The following is a 16252-nucleotide window of genomic DNA, read 5'->3' as shown; positions in this document are numbered from 1 at the left end:
CAAGTCCAGCTCTCTCAGCCTGTCTGCATAGGAGAGGTGCTCCAGCCCTAGGATCATCTTTGCAACTTCCTCTGTTGTCCTTGATGCAAACTTTACTTGTTAGAGGTAAGTGTCCAAACACGCATCACTGTCAAACTACAGACAGAAACCAGCCTTGAAGTGTAATTTCTGATTGTTGGTGCTTGCAATTGCACTATTTAAAGCCCCAGAAATCAGGGACATGCCTCCTTCCAGGCACTAGAGCCCACTGCTGAGCAGCATGGAAGGAAAGATGCTGATCTGGTCCCACTGCTCTCAAAAAGCCAACCTGGAGTTGCCAAAGAAGAACAAATCCACTAGTGCAGGAGCCTTTCCAGGAGTGCAGGAAGTAAAACAGGTCAGTTGGGTAGCGACAAGGAGATGAGACAAAAATTCAGGGGAGGTAACAGGAAGAATAAGAAAATTTGTAGGTGATGGTACATGCTACTTCTCCTATGTCTTTTCCCTTATGATTGGTGCCCCTGTGGTATTTGGTGCCCATGGGCTGGCCCCACAGCCCAGGATGAACCACCCCCCACCCCCACCCCTGAGCCATACCTTTCCATCCAACTTAATGTCTTACAACCACACACTTGTGCCCTAGGGACACAGAGAAAGAGCTTGAAAACAATAGAGCACTGAGAAAGACTCTGAATCAGGCTGTAAACAACAAAAAACCCCACCCCAAAACCACAAAAAAACCCCACACAGAAACCCACCAACCCCCTCCTGTCATTCCCCCCCCACCCCCCCAATTGACTATTTTACAAATACTATTATGTGACTAATACAGCCTCCTGTTCTGTTCAGGGAGGAGGTGGTAATGGTAAGTGCTGTACAATGCACATCGTTCCCAGAGAAACATCCTGGGGTAAATGCAGCCATAGCTAGATGCAGAACAGCATGCCCATATTTATTAATGTTGGATAAAATTCAATACTGACTCTAATAGAGAAAAAAATTAACCCTGAGTTCCTTTGATTTTCTAGACTGGGGCTGTGAAGGTAAAAATATTAGAGAGCCCCTTAAATAGTGAGCTATAATTTTGTTCTCTTTTTTTCTTAGATCATTACTTTTTCATCAATTTATTTTTTCTCAGGTTTATTACTGCCCAAACAAAAAAGAAGCAAATGGACTCTTCTCGGAAATAAAACCAAAACATTAAAACTATGATTCACCATCCCTTTGGAAGACAAACAACTGAAAAATTCAAGGACAGTCATGTTGGTTTGCAGTACTTGCAACACTTCTATTTTTATTAAATAGCTATGTGCTTCCTTGTGCTGAATTTGAGCCATCCTTTAACCTCACAGCTGAGAGCTTCACGAGATTACAAACCTCGGCCACAGCCATAGCTTGCTGGAATTGAATCATTAATCTTAAATCTAGTTGAATCCCATTGTTTAGTTACATCAAATTCTGAACTCAGACAGTAAAGAGCATTTTTTTCATTGCTGGTAAAGCATTTTGCCAGACTTTCAAAATAGTTAACATCATAGATATGTATGTATTAGCCTCAGTATTTCTCTCACAGCTGTTCCTCTCCTTGGTTTCATTTCACTGTGAGCTGGTGTCCATGAAAACAGATCACATGAAGTAAAGCAAGATAAGGGAGACTATTTTGAAAGAAAAAAAGTCAGAGGAAGCACTTGATATCTCTGAAAGTGCTAAGTCAGTAGCATAGATGCTAACAACATGAATGCCAGTATAACAACCCAATTTGAAAATATTCGCACAGAAAAGAGGCATAGGAACAACAGAAAGCAAGAGGTAAGCAGATAGCTGTTCATCTTCTTTACAGTTAAGGTTAAGAGGAAAACAATTTCTAAGATATCCCTGAACAGAGACATTTTCAATTAATGGAAATGATATATATCTAGTTTTGAAACTATGTAAGAGCTTCTGGAGGCATTTGGACTCCTTAAAAATATAGCTTAATTATTAACATTAATATTAATTATATTAAATATTAATTATATTAAAATTAACATATCTCTATTCTAGTACTATCTCCATGACTTTATGATCCAGATTTTCTGAAAAAGGTGTTCAATATTCTCTACAGGTCCTGTGAACCTCAATGTGGGTAGATTACAGAAGAATATCCAAAATGACTATTGTCTCTTGATAATGCTAGCTTTCACTACTTCATATGTGGGGGTTAACAAGACACTAACAGGTATTTACAAGGTCTTACCAGGTATCAGTTCTTCCTGTGCTAAGCCTCCAATTGAAGGTCTGAGGTTAGAGGGATGCTGCCCTGGGCATCCTCTCCAGACAGAAAAATGGGAAAGGAAAAGAAAAAAACTACCCAAGAGGAAAAAAACCCACAAACAAACAAACAATAAATCAAAACACAAATGGGTAAGATCATCATTCTGAAACCCAAGACCATCTGCCTGACTCCATTCCTCAGACCTGAGTATTTTCTGGACATGAATTGTCTAACAGCTTTCCATAATGAATTCAGCAGGTATTACACAAACCTACTCCAAAAGGATCAGGCTTTTCCATCCCTCAGGCCACAGATATTTTCTTATCACTGGCAGAAAGATCTGCTCTTCCTCCAGTGATAGAATTTAGGAACATGTGAGTCTGAATCTGCCGCCAGGGAGAACTTTAATTTATGTCCGGACCAGTAGTATTATCAGCTTTTATCAGAGCGTCAGCCAGGTGACTCTTATATACATGTATATGGTATAACAAAGAGAACTACCCTGAGCCATTAAAACATACAGTTAGATTTGGGTATAGTAGTGATAACAAGAGGAGGAAATACTCTGAAGTTCATTAGCTCCCCTGAAACGTGAAGAGGCAAAGTGGCAGTGGAGTACTTGAAGGTCAGTTTCTGATTTAAAACATTAGTGTGAAAGAAGTTCATCCCCATCTGCAAAGATACAGGGTTGCAGTTCATTGAGCCATCATCTGCAGAAGTCCACAGCTGGAATGACAGCCCAAGCCATAAATAACCAGAGAGTGATTCCATATTTTATTTCTTGCTGGTTTGGATAGTCTACAAAACTTCTGGGCTTTGAATTAAAAATGCAATAAATAAACTTTCTCTTGTACTATCACTGCCTAAGGAAAAGACAATAATTTGCTAGTCTGAAGGCAAGTAGCTCAGCTGAGCTGCAAGAACAAAAATACCATTTTTTTTTAAGTCTCAATCTTTCTTTTTATTTTCCATCGTGCTCCCATTTGAAGCACTTGAAACACTGGGGACTTGTTCTGCTTGCCTCAACATCTTATCTTCCATTTTTACCATGATCCCATTAGCATCATTACTCCATAGTAGCCTGCTTTTGCTTATCCAAAATCCTCCTGTAGCTCACACTTGCTTCTCTTCAAGGCATTTTACCCTCCTTGCAATTAGTAGGCACTCTTCTTGTCCTTCAACACAAAATTGACAACACGAATCTCCATGTGCAATGTTTGTCTTTCTACTGAGGTGAATGAAGAAGAAAAAGGGGTTTAGGGAAACAGCATCAATAGCTAAAATCCCACCAAATGCATTTCAGATTAGAAAGACATTTTGCGGATTTTTTTTCTATTGTGTTGTTGTTTTAATGGATGTCAGATGCATGCAGAGCCACAGATGTTTATTGTTGCTATATTACTGTAAAATGAATATAATAGTAATAACAATAATAATAATACATCCCATTCAAACTTTAATTAGCAAATACACCTTCTGTCTGTTGTTTAATCTGTTTAATTTTTCTCATCTTTCAGCACTAATACTCACTCTGCGGTTGAATTACACCTCTTCACAAAAATGTTACACAGATATACTGCGAGTAAAAAACTATTCAAAATGACAAACTCTTGCACACATAAACACAGGCACTCGCAGTTATGCTATGCAACACACTATGCTTGTTCCTCTAAGTATACACTGAGTTTCAGGACTGGTTTAGCTGATGTTTTAGCAATCTCTAAGTGTGAGAACATGCCATCACAACCTTCTTTTTGGAAGAGTTCAAAGCAACAATAAAGAGAACAAAATATTGTGCAGTCATAGTTGTTCTAGAATTAAACACATTCTGCTTCCCCCCCCTCAAAAAAAAAAAACGTTCCAAAACCATTCAACGTAGTTAACACTTGATTAAGTTGGCAATGGAGCTTGTTCCAAACACAACTTTCCATGGAACGATTACTATTTAAGTGTGCACTTCCTCTGGCTCAGTGTCTGCTGCAATTATGCAAATACGATGTAACTTTATCCTTTCAGCATAATTACATCAAACACAATCGGGCTATATTAAGACTGACTTAAGATGAATGAATTCAGTTCTTGTAATGATTTCCTAAATCACCCCATGGGACTATGGCAAAGAAAATTTTGTCCCAAGAGCAACATGAAGCATCAAGACAAATAATCTAGGGTCTGGTTCTACAAGAAACTGAGCACTTCAGAGTCCCTCTGGAGTTGAAGACTGCAAGGGTATTCCAGCTGTTCTCAAAATAAGAACTTCAAATGATATTTAGGTAGATAGGTCTAAACACACCAACACACCTGTGTTTCACATCTGTATTTTGAAGTGAGGAGTCATGGCTGGCGGAGCTATTTGAAAAATGCCTTTTTCTATATAATGACCGCTTTAGTTTATGACTTACAAGACCAGTAGCTCTAGACACATTAAAAAATGTGATAACCCAAAGTACACCGTATACTCTTAAACATGCAGACACATTAATTTTCAATGCAATTTAACATTTCTTGGTTTAACATTTTTCCCCTGAAGCATAAGAAGGGGCTGTCAGTGTCACATATTTCAGGTTAGGGTACAGGAGCTGCAGATTTCTCTATTTCCAGTGAGGTTTGTTAGGAATCTTTCCTTAGCATATTACAAATACTATTTAACACAATGATAAAAGGAAAAAAGAAAAAAATATATACTCTTGAGGAGTAAAATAAGGGTAACCCCTCATTCATGACTAACAAAGAAACTCTCACCTAACCCAGTGGCACGTCACCACACTACAGCACAAAAGGAGACTGCTAGGCTGCCATACAGCTTGAAACACAGTCCTTTGGGGCAAACTTAGATCCATTCTGGTAATTTGGTTTGTTTCCATCAATTTATAGGGAAAATCAAGGCTTTTTATTTATCTCTTCATCAAAACAAACGCATTGATAAATTTTAGGAAGCAGATGTTCACTGCTGGATGATAAAAGAATAACACTAAAATGTCCATTTCCAATTCTCTTGGATTCATAGCCAAATTAAATTACTCCAGCAGAAGGAAAAACAAACCAACATACAGCAGTCTATATGCAAGAAAGGCAAGCAATCCATATGGATAACAGCCTCCCTAAGCAAAGAAATGCTAATACCTAAGGATTACTTACTTCTATACGTAACAGATTTCACCGGATGTTTCTCTTAGTGGATGAAACAGAAATCAGTCTGAAAGGGGAAATGCTGAGTTCTGGAATACTGCTTCAGGAGAATGGGAATTTACTCTATTCTCTTAACCATCCCTTTACTCTTCCTCCAGACAGGACTAAGCAGATGGCATATGCAGATGGCAATTAGGGATGGATGAACGGGACTGAAAAAGGTAAGAACCAGCCTGAACCTTTCTGAGTGGTCACAGAGCAGCCAAGAAACATTTGCTACTGACAGAGCAGCTGCTATTCTGGGACACTTTGCTCTGCCTCTCCTTTAACACCAAGTACAGAACCTGCTCCTGGCTGAGTGTTGTTTCCTTTCCATGCAACTCATGGACCTCAAAGCATGGCAGCTGCTCCTGAAGAACGAACACAATTATACACATAGACAAAATGTAGTTTAAGCATCACAAACAAGTAATCATGCAATCTAGAAGCGCAAAATGCAGCCAGCCATCTTTCAGGCAATAATCTAATATATTCACTGAATAAGAAGATATTTGCAGGCTTAATGGACTTTTTTTTTTTTTTTGCAGATATGCTAAATACGTTGATATTTGCACCTGTTATTTAACCAACTTTCTATATCTGAACTTTCCATTCTGTTATCATCACTTACTGTGTCTAAAAACAAACCTTATGCTTCCCATTATGTCCTATGTGCTTAATGCGTGATATAGAAGGAAAATATTTGAAACAAACAAACTTGGAAAGTTTTTATTTCTGTGTTCTGTTGGCAGACTTTTCATTTCTGTGTCAGAAACCCTCAGGGATGAAAACAGACAGTATGAAATGATTATTAAAATGTCCTGGTTTTCAGAAAGAAAACACCTCATTGTGTATCAACTGTACATATTTATGGAGAAATAACACGCTAAAATGCCTCTAAGGTTTAAAAAATGTAAAAGGATGGAGCATATTATATACCTGAGAAGAATAACTGATGAGGTGGCAGTGTAGACACAGTGAAAATGAATGTAAATATTTAGGTTTTCAGTGAGTGAAGACAACAGAACTTCTTTTAATGAGGGCAACATTATCAAGGACTCCTTGGAGACTCTCCTGATGCAATGCCATGTGCAAGGAGTTTCTTTTCTTGACTCAGTATGTCCCTTGTAAAGAACTTTTTTTGTTATATTATAGAGAAAACAGATTCTAACTGACAAGTTTGGGTTGCTCAGAGGAAGCCATTTGGATAGTTAAGCATCTGTACAGTCAAAATGGATAATAAATAGAAGTAAGATCTGACCATAAACACTTCAGAACACAAAGAACTATTGAGAAACAAAGGGACTATGTAAAATATTTCCAACAATTTTTATATACATATACATATGTACACGTATTTGTGGAACACACAAGCAATATGTATAAATAGAGTGCTTGATCTGAATGAAATAGAAGTTAAGCTAAGTTCAACTGGAAATTGCTGATTTAAAAATCAATTTTTACCTCTTCAGTAGAAAACTTATCCACTGCTTCAGAAATGATACATAAATTGCAAAAATATTTTTTCTTCCTATATATACATGACGTGTTAAGATCATTTTGGTTTACTTTCAAGTGATAAAAGCCCTGTCATATCATCACAGCTTAATATAAGCTCTGAAACTGTGCCTTTAATAACTGTTGGTAGCTTCTCAACTGTGGAAATAATGTATAGGTTTTGTATGAGGAACACAGGCATTTAGGAAAATTTCAGGAGTGAAGACTTACTTAACGTACTTTATATTCTTTGTATCATACCAAATCTGTACACATTTATTCATAAAACACATGAAAGAAAGAATTACGGGTGATCAGTTTTGTACCAGCAGCATTTCAGGAAGCAGGAGAGAGCAAAGCATAGGAGAGCTCTTACCCTCTATGGTCGCTCTCTTGGGCAGGATGGTGATGGCTCCCTCAGCAACATCCTCCTGATGAAGCAACGGGCTCACCTTCGAGCCCCACGTGTCTGAGCCCACCCACAGGAAATGACCAACTTGATCTGCCCTCTTCGCAGCGGCAAGGATCTGCCTGCAGAAAAGAACATTATGTTCACAAATTAATTTCATTTAAACACATAATTGCTTGGGGAAAATGGCACGTTGCAACTGCAGAATGAACAGAAATAGCATATTCCTGTAAGCAACAGAGCTCAGGAATTTCACAACACACCAGACCACGATCCGCACAGCACAGATAGGACCCCTCTTTTAATTCATCCTATTCCTATGACTGACATACTGATTCCACCAAAACTTATTATTTTGCCATCGACTTTACTGAAACATTATCCTGACTTGGTGTCTCGTTTTGTGGAACTGAGCCTCTCACCAATTGACAATGCCAACACAATTTCAGGAGACAGAATATGGGACACAGGCAAGTGAGAAATGACAGTCACACTTTTAGAATATTCTTTATACTACCTAATGAGCAAGTTGTATGTGGTCAAACCTTGAGCACCTTATGTGGTTTAACCTTGTGCATCCATTTTATCACTAGTAACCATCAATTGTCATAAAATAGACTGTGAATTAATGAATACTGCATCATAGTATAAACTTGGAGAGAGGGGCATCTTCTTAATGCCTCTTTGAGAGGTAAGGGCAGGTATGTCATCCATTGCATGAGTAACCCTATGCCAGCGAAAGCTTCCAGACCTTGATTAACATTCTCGTCCCCCCACTACTGTAATGCACAACATGAGCCAGGGCAGCAACATCAGCACCCAGTGCCTGGCAGTACCCTCCACAGTGTGAACTCCACATCCTCACATTGCTCTTACCAACAGGCATTTCTACTTCATTATTCATAGTTCTATTTGCTTTCTCTTTTCTGCATAGCTATCAAGCACAAATGAATTAATTCCCTCAGTCATCCTTACTTTATGTCCTCATCATTGGCAAAAATAACGATGGCCCTGGCATTGGGAGTTTCTAGGAGCTGCTTGATAATTTTATCAAAGTCGATGGTCTTGTCCTTGCGATCCTGGGGGATTTTCAGGGACTGAGCAATGCAGAGCCCACCTGTTTCAGAAAGAAGAAAGGAGAAAGAAGAAAAGGACTATGTCAGAGGAAAGCATAGGAAAGACAGTTGGAAATACACATGGCTGGAAGGGGAGCCTGGGAGGAAGAGAAACTCTCCGATCGAATCACTGCCCTTACGGAGCACTTAATCTTCTTGTCAAGTTTCCTGAGGGATTTGTACAATTATTTTTTTGCACAGAGCACTCGTTGCGATACAGTCTGCTTGCCTGGGTAGGGTCAGGGATTAAACAGATGGGAAAAACCAATATCATAGAATAGCAGAATAAACAAATAAACCAGTCAGTGGAGGGATTAAAATAACCCCCAACAAACAACAACCTGAACAGAGTTAAACTGATTTTAAAAAGAACAACAATATGCTGAAAGGCAAGTGATGCTGACAATGCATCAGACAAACATCATCTTGGTGAAGAGCTGAGATTCTTTTTAATTTTGCAAGTTTAAGGATATTGAGGGAAAATGTTTCCACTGAAGCAACTTATCTGCAGCTGCCTGGAACATCACAGTTCCTCTCCTTGCACCCAGAAAATTTGACAATGTAATAGACAAGCTCTATCTTGTTAAAAAGCTGAGATTCTTTTTCATTTTGCAAGTTGAAGGATATTGAGAGAAAATGTTTCCATTGAAACAACTTATCTGGCACAGGAACAGCAAAGGAACTGAGATATGGGCAAAGCAAATTGGAAATTTGCTCAAGAATGTTCAAATGCCCACCACAAATGGGATGGGGTAGTCCAAGCAACTGAAGCCTCAAAAAAAGTACTTGTCTGTGAACTGGACTTCTCATAAATACACAGGTAACATGGCAAAAATAGTATCAACACAGTAACAGTGATAAATACATCCATGCCAAATAAACACTCACTTTTAGCAAAGTTCACATATTTCAGTTATATAGCTTGTCTTTAGGGGGAAAAAAAGCCCTAAAAAAAATCACATCTTCAGTGACATTCTGCTTGTCATTGGCAGATGAAAACACAACTTCTGCCTTCATTATTTTGTTTCTCAGTGATAAATACTTTCATCTTTTATGGCATCTTAGCTACCAAATTCCTTGGTATACTGCACACTGTGTTAATTAATAAAGTATCAGAGATGCATAAGAAAGAGCAGCGGGGATGGGTTAATTAAAAGACAGCAGGACAAAGGAGATATTCACAGACATGCTTTAAAATACACATTTTAAAGTACTGTTCAGTGAAGTAATATATAAGATGTTCTCAGGGATAGAACACAGAGAAGGCAGCTTATCCCTCATGAGCACATGCTGCCTGCTGCAGTCTACCGAAGGCTAATGCAGTCACCCTACACCATGGCACAGCAGACATGCAAACACCTGCAGGAAAACCACCGAACAGCCATGGAGACCAAATGCATGGCTTTAAAATTGTAACATGTGGCTCTTCTGCAGAGCTCCAAGCACTTTAGGTCAGGATTGTTAGATAGGACAAGGGGTGATGGGTTTAAACTAAAAGAGGGGAGATTCAGCCTGGACACGAGGAAGAAATTCTTTACAATGAAATGGTAAAATATTGGCACAGGCTGCCCAGAGAGGTGGTAGATCCCTGGAGACATTCGAGACAAGGCTGGATGTGGTTCTGGAAAACCTGATCTAATTGAAGATGTCCCTGCCCACTGAAGTGTGGTTGGAGTAGATGACCTTTGAAGGTCCCTTCCAACCCAAACTATTCTGATTCCATGATTCTATTCTGTGATTTTTTTTTCTCATTTTAGACATAGAGAAAAAGATTGGTTTTGATGGGAAGAAATAAAATGGTGAAAAGGAAAGGCTGAGAAAGAACAGAATAATAAACCCCAAGTTTTTCACTGACTCACACAGAATGTTTCATTTTGTTTTGCAATTATTACAACCTGAAATTACTGCAACATGAGTTTTTTCCTTTAAAAGAAAACAATACTGATTTTTACAAGTAAAATTCATTTTTAAATGAGGAAAGGAAGTCTCACTCCTAGTAGGTTCAGAAAGCTTAAACATTTTAATATGCTCAGTCAAAATTAGACAGAATCAACCCAAATCCATGAGCAGAGTTATCCAGCTTTCCTGAAATGTGCCACTGGGCACAGATTATGTGTTGATGAAAAGCACAGCTCTGGTTCTGAGTCCACAAGCAGGGCCACAGTGCTTCTCAAGTGCAGGGCACCGTAGACCAGTGGGAAATTGAGGATGAGCCATCCACACATCTCTGTTGGGAAAGAATCTCTCCATCCTGGCATCATGCCGCAGGAGAGTTTGAAGTTATTAGCTACTCCTCTCCTCCCTGGCACTCCATGACGCCAAGCCAAGCTACTTCGAGTCTCCCAGGAGAGACTCCAGTCTCTGTTGTTAAATAAGGACATGGCAACTTTGGAGAATTCACTGAGAGACAAAATAAAACCCAAACCAAACCAACCCACAGGCTGTTACAAAGCTCCAAGATTTGCCACTTGAAAATTTATGCATTCCTTCCATGGCGTCCTTTCAAGAGGCTCCCACTTTGACACAGCAGAGCAGGACAGGATATATTTTCTAGTGTCAACGCCAAAGGACTTTCGCATGCTGGATGGAGCCATTATTTAGACACATCTAAAGCTGCTGTGAAGGTCCTTTGCAATCCTTCATAGCTCTCCCTTGCTTTCACTCAGAACAAGTGGTCTCTCTCAGGAGAGGATTGACAATACAGTCCCAAAGAGCAGACACCAGCAGACAGGCACACAGAACAACATTCCCCAGCACCTTCTGGTTTCTAATTACTGCACCAGTAAGTAGATTTAAGAGTCTTTTAAATGAGGAGCAAAGAATGCTTACAGGTGCTTCTCCGTGGATACCATGGCTCAACCACATGAACAAACACCCCACCAGGCATTCAGAGAGAAACAGAAGCAAAAGGATCTCTGGCCTGGCACCCATAATAGTAATATTTCTGTATTTGAGAGGCTACCTATATTAAAGAATCCTTTTATCCACAGGGAAAAAAAGAACACACACACATGCAGATCAGGTGATACATTGCTGTTATAAAACTACTATTAAAAGCCCCACAGTATTTAATATTAAGTAATTGTGACCTACATGATTCAAGTGCTTGGAAAAAAGGCTAAAATTGCTGGGAAGGCTGCTAGCTCGGCAACTGACCCTGACCATAATTACACCTATTGTGTGGGTCATGCAATCTCTATTGCCTGGATAGAGAAGCCAAAAATCTTATTATAGTCGATAATGATTACAGCTGAACTGAGCATCTTTGGACAGAGAGGCAGCTGTGGCCAGGCTCTCAATAGTGAGGAAAAAAAAACCCTCTAATGCAATGTACAGCTTCAAAGTCTGTAATTTCCATGGGTTTTTTTAAAGAAAAGAGGTGCCATGGTGGAGAAAGGAAACAGTTTGGAATTTGGGAGGGCAGATTTCAGGTCATTTTTGTGATACCCTTTTCTACCTTCTTCAGGGGGTCAGCTCTTAGTTTCTCTGCTGTCCGCTGGTGAAGGGAAGCAACTTTTTTAATGTGCTGGCTATGGGAAGCATGTACCGGTCACACACTGTGCATTTAGTCCAAGCTAGGCGGAGAGCAGGTCTTACAGCCAGGATGGTGGAAGAGGTTTTTCAAATAGAGCAGATGATGTGATACCCTGTTATTCTTTGTGCCATCTCTGGCACAAGGGAATTAAGGATAAATGGTAAATATCAATGATTAAACTCAAAAATATTTTTATCTGAAGAAAAGTGGCTATGATGCTTTCAATATATCAAGCAGCAGGAGACACCAGCATTCAAAAGCACTCTCTGGAGCAGTTAGGAACAGAAACAGCTAGAGGCAGATCAAGGGCAAATAAAAAAGGAGAGAAGTAAGATGCAAGAGGACCAAGATCCAGATAATACAATTCAGACACATTGACGGATATTCTGATTTTAAACTGCTAGTGTCTCTTCCAAGAAAGTGATGCTATTACAAATGGACTAATATGTCACCAAAATGGGTCAACGTGTATTATTTTCTTATTTGCTTTGTTTTGCTCAAGTCCACACCGAGCATTATCTGACATCAGAGTATAAGCTCTTCCTGCAGCAGCAGGGTGATCCATTCCAGCCACCTGACTATACTAGTCACATTAGCTTCTGGTTACAGCTGAGCTTATGAGCTTGAACAAAAGTTCTTCAATCTCTGTGGAGGACCTCATGGCAGGCAGAGGCATGTGTCATTTTTCATTCCTCAGCAATAAAAGATGCCCAAGGAATTGGGTGTATATTGTCACGTACAGAATAAGTTTAACTTTCATATTCCCACCCTGCATTCTTATTACAATAGGAAACATGTGCACAGTTATTTAAACGGTCAGGTTAATTCACAGTGCTCCCGAGGTAAAAACCTTTAAGGGAATTAAGTGGCAAAAATCTGAAAGTTGCAAATTAAAGATTTTGTCATAGGATTTCTGCAGTAATGTATTACCCCTGATGGACTGGAGATGTGGCAAATGCTCTAACTAGCTACAAATTGTCACGGCAATTAATGGCAGTCTGGGAGTGGAACCCATGCTTCACCCTGTGCCTGAGATGGGGCTGCTCCACACACATCTGGCAGCAGCATGGCACCAAGGAGTTTCCCAGCCCTCCAGGACTGCTCCCACCAGCAGCCCCACGCTTCAAAACAGCTGCCTACAGAGGGTTCTCTTTGTCTGCTAGGGTTATTTCTGCCCAGTGAGGGAACAGAACAAACAGGCAACAAATTCTGCAATCAAGTGCAAAGGCCATTATGAAGATAATGGATATTGGAGATGAATAAAGGTGAAGTGAGCTTGTGAGGTGGGCTGATGCCAACCTGATGAAGTTCAACCATGCCAAGTGCAAGGTCCTACACCTGGGTCGGAGCAATCCCAGGCACAGCTACAGGTTGGGCAGAGAAGAGATTCAGAGCAGCCCTGCGGAGAAGGACTTGGGGGTGGTGGTCGATGTAAAAATGAACATGAGCCGGCTTCAGTGTGCGCTCGCAGCCCAGAAAGCCAACCGTATCCTGGGCTGCATCAAAAGGAGTGTGACCAGCAGGTCAAAGGAGGTGATCCTGCCCCTCTACTCTGCTCTCGTGAGACCTCACTTGGAGTACTGTGTGCAGTTCTGGTGTCCTCAACATCAAAAGGACATGGAACTGTTGGAATAAGTCCAGAGGAGGGCCACGAGGATGATCAGGGGACTGGAGCACCTCCTGTATGGAGACAGGCTGAGAAAGTTGGGGCTGTTTAGCCTGGAGAAGAGAAGGTTGTGTGGAGACCTCATAGCAGCCTTCCAGTATCTGAAGGGGGCCTACAAGGATGCTGGGGATGGACTATTCATCAGGGACTGTAGTGACAGGACAAGGGGTAATGGGTTCAAACTTAAACAGGGGAAGTTTAGATTGGATATAAGGAAGAAATTCTTTACCGTAAGGGTGGTGAGGCACTGGAATGGGTTGCCCAGGGAGGTTGTGAATGCTCCATCCTTGGCGGTGTTCAAGGCCAGGTTGGATGAGGCCTTGGGTGACATGATTTAGTGTGAGGTGTCCCTGCCCATGGCAGGGGGGTCGGAACTAGATGATCTTAAGGTCCTTTCCAACCCTAACTGTTCTATGATTCTATAATAAAAGAGATGTGAACTGTAATATACATAAAATACATCATTCAAGCAATTTTGTGAGCAAATCTTTAACTCCTTTAACAATGGGATTTTATAAATTCACGGGAATCAGCATATGAAAAGTGGTCAAAACAATGATCATGAGGCAGTCAGTTCTGTACCACTTTAGCCTTAAAACAATATCCTTTCTCTTGTAGGCTATGGATAGCTGTTTAACAATGACATCTTTATCATCCTTCCCTCCCATCGGCAAATGTTTTTGTAACAACATCAAATCTGGATGGGAACACCAGCAGCAGACCTGGTAGGTTCAGCCTTTCCAGATGCGCCTTTGTCCAACAGGCAAGCGTGAAAATCACAATCACCTATGAAAAGGATAAGACAACAAGGCAAAGGATTTCCTCAAACAATAACTTGAAAATTATTTGGTTTTACAGCTTCTAGTTTTCCAGTGGTTTGTGCCACATTGGCAAACTGACCTGAATGTTTGGATTGTTTCCGGCATTAAAATTCCTGACACCGCGCCCCTGGCAGCGCTCTGAGAACACACAGAAATACTGACATTTCCACCAAAATTAACAACACCTCCAGCCTTTTTTTTGGCAAACATAACAAAATGCAAAATGAAGTCAGGTCCTTTCTCCCAGGCTGCTGAAAAACTGGTTTTCTCCCAGATTTTATTTCTAGAAGAGCCCCCTGAACTTCATGAAGTCGTTGACAAGACTCATTTTAGTGGAGTTTCTGTCTCTAGAAATGCCATTTCTAGTTAATCTTTGCACAGAGAACCTGCTTCAGCTTCACTTTAGATCCTGATAATGGCCCCTGCCTACTCACATGCTTCTGGAGAAGTTTTATTTAAGCGTTGCTAGAGACAGAGGAAATCTACCTTAAGGTATTGCTCAGGATCCTGGCAATTACAGATATACAAATAACCTGATTTTTCACTACTTTTTTTTTTCACCTACTTTTCCACTTAAACTTGAGAAGAAACTTCTTCTCAGTGAGGGTGACGGAACACTGGAACAGGCTGCCCAGGGGGGTTGTGGAGTCTCCTCCTCTGGAGACATTCAAAACCCGCCTGGACACATTCCTGTGTAACCTTATCTAGGTGTTCCTGCTCTGGTAGGGGGATTGGACTAGATGATCTTTTGAGGTCCCTTCCAATCTCTAACATACTGTGATATTGTGATTCTTTTGTTTGGCTGCCAGACTGAAAAAGAAAATTTATAGATCAGACTTTTTTTTTTTGTTGCCAGATCTTCAGTTTTACTCATTAAAATAAAAACTACACAAATAATTTTACCTAAACCAAAAGCTCTCCATTTAACTTGAATTGGAAACAATCATTGTTAGGGTCCTGTAGGAGGAAAAAAATGAGGAGCTACACAGGAGATTCTGGTGTCTCCCTCCTACCCCATGATTAAAACAGTAATCCCGTTTTCTTCCTTTCCCAGAGAGGTGTGAATTTGTACCTCAGACTTGGTGTCCTGACCACATCATTGCCTACATATACAGGGGGGCCACAGACCCTGCACCCATCTGCTGGAACAGAAGCTGACGTGGATTTTCAGTCAAACAACAGCCTCAAAAATGACACGAAAGCCACTACCACGCACAGAAGGTGAACTGGTACCTCAGGGGATTCCTGCTCTCCTGCATGAAGCTGTTGAGAGCAGCAGGATGAGCCAGCGACATTCATCCTTCTCCATGTTCCTTCCCACTCTCTTCAACCAAAGCTGCAGATTGAAATTAGTCTCAGTGTGCAAATAGATTTAGGAAGCATGAAATCGCATTTTTCCCAAAGAAATGACTATTTGCCAGAAATTTTTGTCTTTTCTTTTTTTTTTTTTTTTTTTTTTTTTTTTTTCCCAGACCAGTATCTATTCAATTGGGAACAGAAGAAAACAGTACTGAAGGTCAGTGAAGGAATGAGCAGTAAGGGTGCTCAGAAAAAAAACCAAGATGAGCAGGTTAGCAAAGGTAGACTGAAAATGACTAGTTGTGCAACAAGTGGGATGATGTGACATCCATTTTTTGGCTTCTTGTTTTTAGTTTTAGCAAAATGGCTTATAGGAGGGATTCAGTTTGTTCAATTACTGTCAGGAACAATAGACTAACCCATTCTTTCCCTAACCACATAGGATGCCAGCTTTCTTCTTTTTCCCCTTTCCAACAGAACACATATGTGAGATTTTGCCTCACAAATAT

At 40.3% G+C, this 16252-nt stretch overlaps 1 protein-coding gene across 2 annotated transcripts in view; it reads right to left on the bottom strand.

The window, feature by feature from the left end:
• Positions 1-16252, bottom strand: part of GRM7 (glutamate metabotropic receptor 7) — a gene marked incomplete at both ends in the record, with an annotated part of 300368 nt that overhangs the window by 129145 nt on the left and 154971 nt on the right. For both annotated transcript variants that reach the window (XM_080625888.1, XM_080625889.1), the window contains 2 exons: positions 7275-7429; positions 8283-8424. In XM_080625888.1, coding sequence (XP_080482014.1) covers positions 7275-7429; positions 8283-8424 — 297 coding nt within the window. The remainder of the gene's footprint in view (positions 1-7274; positions 7430-8282; positions 8425-16252) is intronic.

Source organism: Psittacula echo (genome assembly GCF_963264785.1).
Source record: "Psittacula echo genome assembly, chromosome: 9".
Taxonomy (NCBI): Eukaryota; Metazoa; Chordata; class Aves; order Psittaciformes; family Psittacidae; genus Psittacula; species Psittacula echo.
This window is presented reverse-complemented; position numbering and strand designations above follow the sequence as displayed.